The sequence below is a fragment of the Melampsora larici-populina genome (assembly GCF_000204055.1).
Source record: "Melampsora larici-populina 98AG31 unplaced genomic scaffold MELLAscaffold_20, whole genome shotgun sequence".
Taxonomy (NCBI): domain Eukaryota; kingdom Fungi; phylum Basidiomycota; class Pucciniomycetes; order Pucciniales; family Melampsoraceae; genus Melampsora; species Melampsora laricis-populina.
Window position 1 is genome coordinate 1,191,999 of NW_006768784.1, and position 7,947 is coordinate 1,199,945.

The window sequence follows — 7,947 nt, forward strand, 5'->3', positions numbered from 1 at the left end:
AGCAGTCAACAGCAAGATCAATGCTTATACTTGAAATGAATTCAAAGCATTTCTTAAACACGTTCTTGTAAGTTTTTTCTCTTGCTTCAAAATCTGATCCACTTCAAGAAGCTGACTATACATCTATTGACTGTAGCTTCCTGTAATGCAACCTTACCCGAATCGGAATTCTGTCCTTGTAATGGACAATGCACCGATTCATCGCCGTGGCATCATTCAAGAGTTGTGTGACAGGGTGGGAGTTCTCTTGGTGTATCTACCACCGTACTCGCCGGATTTCAATCCAATCGAGCGGGTCTTCAAGGTGTTCAAGGACAAGCTTTGTCGGGAGGGGAAATTTGCAAATGCCATTAACAGGTTTTGATGTCTTCATAAGGCAATGAGTGATGTCTCAAGGGAGACTTTTATTACAAAACTGTATCAATTTTGTGGGTACAGAAGATGGAGCAATCGACTTCCATAACATCCTTTGTACATTATCAGATCCTCAAATATTTTTTAATTTTAAAAAAAATGTTCTACAGAAATCAAAAGGTCATTGAACCAATCTTTAACATTATCATGTGAGAAAAATACCTGCGAGATAAAAAAGTTCTCTTTGAGAAATGAGAAGGTCTTCAGAGGAAGTGCCAATTTATTGATTGTAATGTCACACTGATAAATGAAGCAACTTATTGATTGTACGCCTTTCATTGATAAATGAAGCAATTTTTCTTGTAAGAAATAACTCAGTTATCAACGCAAGTTCTCATAGACTTGATCAAGTCAAACTGGGGCTCATAGTGTTTATTCAAGCACTTTTTTATTCATTGACACAGACTTTTTTATTGCAGAGCTATCAAACAAAACACAAAAGGGATAATAATATTTTAATGTACAGTACTGTAGCTACAACAATTTCCAAACACACTCTTTGAGAGATCAGTCAGTACATTTTCTTTGTTGAGGAAGAAAACTTTAGACTGGGCAATGGTTTCTTCTTTTGAGATCAAGTCGATAGGAAGCCAATTTCGCATGGAGACAAAGGCGAGCTCCGAAGGGAAAACCAAGCTTTTTCATTTCGTCCACACTGAGTTCTTCAGACTCGAACATCTCAAAGTCGACAATGTCCAAATCTTTGACTATACCTCGAGTCGTGGAGTCGTCCTTGCTGATCGTACAGAAGTCGAGATAGTCTTCGATTTCCGGAAGTGGTCTTGGGAGTGTCATGTCAGTTTGAGCTTCAGGCGGTTGGTGGTTGGTGGTGTTGTTCAAGGCGAACAAACCATTGCCGACTGGAACCATCGTTGCAGAGCTCGTGGATTGAGAATTTGGTGCGGAGTATGCATGAGGGTTGATTGGTTGTTCAAGATCTTCCCAGACAAATTCAGGTCCGGTAGGTGGCTTGTGGACCGAGACTCCTGGAGTCTTATTCGCCTATTCCAAAGATATCGGTCAGTTTTGATTGATTGTGAATATTAACAAAAGAGAAACTTACCACAGCTTTGGCCCATAAGTCGAATGTGATAAAGGAGAGATGCATTCCTTGGCAAGGGTTCAATGGGTTGATCATTCCCATGCACTCCCTCCCATTGATCGAGCACTTTCCATACATGGTCATGAGCTTGGTATGTATAGACTGAACAGTCGGTTCGACACCAATTGACTGTTTGAGCAAAGTCGTTCATTAGTTTGAGTTCTTCAAGATCAAAGGAAAAAGATGAGACGTGGTACTTACTGCCATCTCTAACTGATCGTGTCGAGCGCAATCAATTGTGTCCGGATCAGCATGGGCCAATGCTTGATCGACTTGGAGTTGCTGCTCAGAGTTCAAAGTCAGTTGATCAAAAACGAGAAAATGGAAGCATGAAGAAGACAAGTCACTTACTTTCAAGTTGTTACGAGCCATTTTCTTTGGGTTTTCCATCATTATGCGGAAACCCATTTCTTTACCTTTACATTTCTTGCTGATCGCCATATTCTTGAATGCAGTAAAGATCAAATCGTTTTTGATCACCGGAGTCAAAGTTTTACCAAAGACGCCACCTTGAGTTACGTAAGCTTTGAAAGTGACCTGACAATCATTGTCAGCTTGCTTGAGTATTTGTCCGGTACCGTTTTTGTTGGTGTTGCACAGATCGAAAAGGGAATTCTTGATTTCAGTCAATGACACGCCATTGACTTGAACCATCACATTGATGGAGTCTTCAGTCTCGTAGTCGATGTAGTTTTGAGCCAAACCGTTTCGTCGCTCAGTATCAGTAAGTGGAATGGGTATATAAGCCCTAAAGAATAACTTGGCTTTTGATGGTTTTGATTCGTCGCTGGCAGCAAGGATTGACCCAGATTGGGGGAGCGGAGCGGCGATGAGACAGGGCAAATGAGTGAGATCCAGCTCAATGCGTGGAGCTAACTCAAGGACACGTCAGTTTGAATTTTTCGAACAGGCTCTATGAAAAGAAGAAAAACTTACTACGCTCTTCACCTCGAGCTTGGATATTGTATCCTCCATCGCCAAACCTTGGATCCAACTCGCTGGCATTCCAAAAATGAAGTTCCTTGGCGGCTTCAGATCCAGAATGTTGAGGAGTATTCAATACTGATGAGACACCGTTGATAGGTGGAAAGAAGTGAAAGTATTGGTTAGTTTCATTTAATCCAGAGAAATTCTAAAGAATAGAGAAAGAAAACTGACAATCATTGATATTGGCTTCCGCTTGAAGTCGGAAACGGAACTCACGAGGACCACCTTCTCCATAGGGATCAACATGGATCGACTCTGAATCGAGATATTGGCGTTGACCATTAACTCGAACAAGTTCCCAGTGGTGACCGTCCCTACAAACGAATAAACAGTAGTCAGAAAGAATGCAACAATGATGAGAGTCGAAATAATGAGAACAAAACTTACTTGTTCATGTAATAAGGACTGCCACCGCGGCCACGAGGAGGACTAAGACCTTCCTGTGGAGCCCTTCTTGCTCTTTTTTCAGCGCTAAGAAGAAAGAAGACAATCATTGGAAGTCGAGAAAGTCGGTTGAATGAGTGGTTGGAAGTTGAGAAGATGGATAGATTGATCGGGTTTAAATAAGAAACTCAGGTGAATCCGATGTGATTGAGGTTTGAATGAAAAAGGAAGTGATGTTGAAAGGGAAGGGGATTGGATATCGATTGAAATCAAAAAGGAAACGATATCAAAAAAGGAAATGAGATCGAATGTCAGTTGAAATCAAAAAGGAAACGATATCGAAAAGGAAAAGATATCAAACTTACGCTTCCTCGAGTGCCCTCGCGTCCTCGGCAAGTTGGAGTTGTTGCTTGCTTGGTCCTCTCGGCATGGTTGTGAAGGTTTGGACAGGGTATCGGGGTTTGACGGTGGTATTGAGGGTTTTGTTGGTGGTGTGGTGGTGATGGTGGTGTGGTATGTAGACAGCTCTTGACCGGTTTCGACGGTCAAGAGATATTCCAAATCCCATGCTTTGATTGTAGCATATGCTTAAAATCAAGCCTGTATTTGGCCTGTATCACTCTCAAAAAAACTTTCGATTTTTTTGATTGGTCAAGCCAATCTGGATCAACTGTAGTTATATCCATTTTATACTCGATATAGGTATATCCAATTTATACCTATATCGAAATTTGAGAGATATTCTGCTTGTATCGATAGGGTTAGTAAGTTTGTATCGCTAGGGTTAGTAAGTTTGCTACTTAAGACTCAATGTGATCAATCAGGAGTTTGATCAAATGCACCTCCTCTTCAAACACCATGAAGCATTATAATTTCTAGTAGTAAGCAAAGAGAGATAGTTATATATAGGGAGATATGAGCTTACTCACATATCTCCCAATTCATATTTTGTATTTCAGTAGATAACTTTATCGCAAAGTTATGAGGAATCTGAGTGTATTTGTATTAGCCTATTGCAAAGATTCAAAGTCTCTTTTATTTCACATCACATATGAAAATATATTGGATAATGATGTCAATTTGATTTTTTCTTGAAGTGCCTAGGTGTTATGAGATTAGGAAAATAGAAGTGCCACTATACATTCTTGAAGTATCTTTGTGAAATGTGATAATAAAATGCTTTCCTATATTTGAACCTATCCATCACTTTCCATACTAATGTCATATGATGAAATTTGGGGCAGAAGCACATGCCCTAGATGTCCCAATTGAAGAGAAAGATGGGAGAAGAGATTTCATCCTTATAATCGCCCTGAAATGTGAATAAGGATAAAATTATTCATTTATCAATTGAATTTTGTGCATTTGATAAATTAATAATTGTTTTCAAATGACGATGGAGTACTTACAGAGCGGACGGTTGCATATCCAGCGCAATCCTTGTGTGTAAAATTATGAATGCGAATGTTATTCATGGGTGAGTTCTTCAAGTTTTTTCAGCTCATCTTTTGAAGTATAATCCACCACACATTCCAAGTGTGGCATAAAGATGGAGTCATAGTGTAAGTATGACTCCATCTTTATCCCACACTTGGAATGTGTGGTGGATTACATGGGATGGGGAAATGACGAATTGCCCCTTTCCATCTCACATATGTGATTTCTTCATGTTTTTTATACATAACTTTTGAAGTGTTGGTGTTAATGCAGAAAGGAGTGCATTTTTGAAATCAGGATGCAAGACTTACCATATGACTTCATTCATATCCAGCACTTGACATGTGTGGCGGAACAAAAGAGTGATTCACATATTTTGACCACTCCCACGCACATATGTGATTTCTTCATGTTTTTTAAACATAACTTTTGAAGTTTTGGTGTTCATGCAGAAAGGAGTGCATTTTTGAAATCAGGATGCCAGACTTACCATATGACTTCATTCATATCCAGCACTTGACTTGTGTGGCGGAACAAAAGAGTGATTCACATATTTTCCCCTACTATACGCTTATAGATTTCCTTCATGTTTTTTAAACATAACTTTTGAAGTGTTGGTGTTAATGCAGAAAGGAGTGCATTTTTGAAATCAGGATGCCAGACTTACCATATGACTTCATTCATATCCAGCACTTGACTTGTGTGGCGGAACAAAAGAGTGATTCACATATTTTGACCACTCCAACGCACATATGTGATTTCTTCATGTTTTTTAAACATAACTTTTGAAGTCTTGGTGTTAATGCAGAAAGGAGTGCATTTTTGAAATCAGGATGCCAGACTTACCATATGAATACATTCATATCCAGCACTTGACTTGTGTGGCGGAACAAAAGAGTGATTCACATATTTTCCCCTACTATACGCTTATAGATTTCCTTGATTCTTTGAATTATTTTTGCAGTTTTTTGGGTGAATCAAAATGTATGGTACCAAATAAACCAGGAGTTATTACTTACACTATTACATCATACACATGCAATTTTTTCCATGTATAGGTGATCAAATGGACCAAGGATCTAGTACCATGACTTATAATCACACCTGATCCCTTTAGACGAAGACGAATTCCACATGTGGGATCACAGAATATCGACATATAATCACACCTGATCCCACATGTGGGATTCTGCAACACACATGTGGGATCGTACATCCCACATGTGTGATGTAAGATCACACACTATTACATCATACAGAGGCAATATTTTCCATTTATAAGGGGATGAAAAAGAAAAAGGATCTAGTACCACAATGTATAATCACACCAGATCACAAATGTGGTATATGAGATTACACATGTGTGAAATAAGATCACATGTGCGTTTTGCAGAATCCCACATGTGGGATCATATCCCACTTGTGTGATCTCATATCCCACGTGTGTAATCTTATGTCTACCTTGTGGGATCATTCGTCACACATGTGGGACATATGATCACACATGTGTGGCACATGTGTCCCACATGTGTGACGAATGATCCCACATGTCACACCTGTGGGAACCGTTGTTCATAAAATCTAATTTTATGATTAGATTTTATAGAAACAATAGGATCAATTTGTGGGTTAATCACCACTATGTAACTCTACTTTGGCTCTTATTCCAAATATGTGGGTCTAGTTTTCCTCTGATTCAAAACATGCTAACTAAAATGACGTAAATCTAATTTTGGTTTTCTTCAAAATCCTAATCCATTCCATTCTTCCTCCTCATCTATCTCATTTACAATCTGCGTGTAGATAACATCTTCTTCAAACTCATGCACATTTTCTTTATTTGCTTCAACATCCACATTGGAATCAATCTTCTCCAACTTAAAAAGATCAGCATTGATATCATCCAGCCATTGGGACCTACTCCTATTCATTCGAGCAAAGCCAAGCTTCAGAGTTTCATGTGTAAGTGTCGAACCTGGCATTTGTACCATCTTGATGTTGTAACCTCTAGCTTTGAAAATGGCTTCGGGGTCTGGGCCATGAGGAAACCCTTGATCACGTCCTAGTAAAGAAGCTGAGAAATAAAAGTGAATAAAGCAATGAAGGGAGGTTGAATCTAACTCGAACTTACATAGTTTGCTTCTTAAGGTCGCCGCAAGCTTTGACTTCACTACATCACCAGCGTCAGCTTTTCTCCCGCATTGTTTATGCTTCACATTTCCTCCAATTGTTTCCGCAACTGTCTCAGCGACAGAAAGGCCTTGTGCAGTGGCTCCAAACAATGTTGCAAAGTTACACTTTTTATTAACATATGTGGCCATATCTTCATGCGATGTGTACTCTTTGCACCAACCGCGTGAAGAGGTGTCTACTTTGGTTGAAGCATAAGTGCTACATGCTAAGAGATAGTAACCGAATCCCATATTTTTCGATTCGTCTCCAATCTGTGGAGGTGTTGATAAATGTGAATATCGGTGAATATCACTAGATAAGGATGAAATATAAATGTGATTCACAAACCTGTTTGTGAAGCCGCTCAATACATTTGAGCGACTGCCGGTTAAAATCAGGAAGTGTAGGACCTTGTGATTTACCGGATACCGATTTGCTATATTCTTTAGCTACTTTGGCCTTCCAAACCAGCTCATCATACAAAGCCTCGAACTCAGCACGTTCTCCTGGCTCAAATTCGAAAGTATGAATAGCCTCTTCAACTTCGGCTTCGTCCTCAGAATCTTCTAGGTCATCATTCTCTTTAATCACTTCTTTAGTATAAGTGAGGCCAGAGAGCGCATAAAATATTGGGGGGGAAAACACTTCTTGGTGACGAAGTGGCATTGCCGTCCATTTTGCTCCTAGTATACGATTTCGGTTTGCTAAGATACCTTTCTCACCACCCTTTTTCGGCACTACATTTGAATACATGGATTGTTATCTTTTGATCATAAGAAGAATGGTAATAGAGACTTACTGCGCTCAGGTCGGATCTCATTGCTATACTTCAGGAATATTTGGTAACCGCTAGGTCTGCGGCGCCCTCCAAGCTCTCCTCTTTTTAATAACAAAAGCAAACAAAGAGATCATTAACATCAACATCAACCCAACGAGAAATCTTGGATGAGAATACGTACAAAGCCTTATCAATAGTAAACATACCAACATTGCCCATGATTGCTAGCAATGACTTTTGTTGTTTGTAAAGTGTTTGAATCGCTTTAGCTTCCTTCAATATATGAGGTGGTACCACATTTTGCTTTTGTTTTTGTTGTCGTTCAACCACAGCAATCCGTGGAAGAGGCCATTCATCAATCACTTCCTTATAGTTCGTAACGCTTGGTAGGTTATGTATGTCTTCTATTGAAGAGTCGTGCTGGGTCACTTCGGTGGTATTGTTGACAGGATCGCGTGTATTTGTCGTTTCAGGGAATTGTCTGGATAGTTGTTCTAAAAGTTCATCATCAACCGATTGAACGTGTGTTTGACGTCGATTGCTTCTGGTTGAACATCCTCGGGGATTGAGGTCAACATCGGTGTCAGCAGATGAGTCACTATTGTTGGATGGTTCGTAGTGGTCATCTTCTTCCGTATTTGAGATACGGCGCAAACGCTTGCGCGAAGTTTGA

At 39.7% G+C, this 7,947-nt stretch overlaps 1 protein-coding gene across 1 annotated transcript; it reads right to left on the reverse strand.

Annotated features, from left to right (window-relative positions):
* Window positions 1-6,066: 6,066 nt before the first annotated feature.
* Window positions 6,067-7,493, reverse strand: MELLADRAFT_87411 (uncharacterized protein; the record flags this gene model as incomplete). Its single annotated transcript, XM_007410440.1, has 5 exons — window positions 6,067-6,398; window positions 6,456-6,768; window positions 6,845-7,233; window positions 7,296-7,375; window positions 7,456-7,493. 5 exons carry the CDS (start codon window positions 7,491-7,493, stop codon window positions 6,067-6,069), a joined length of 1,152 nt encoding a protein of 383 aa, XP_007410502.1.
* Window positions 7,494-7,947: the final 454 nt, after the last annotated feature.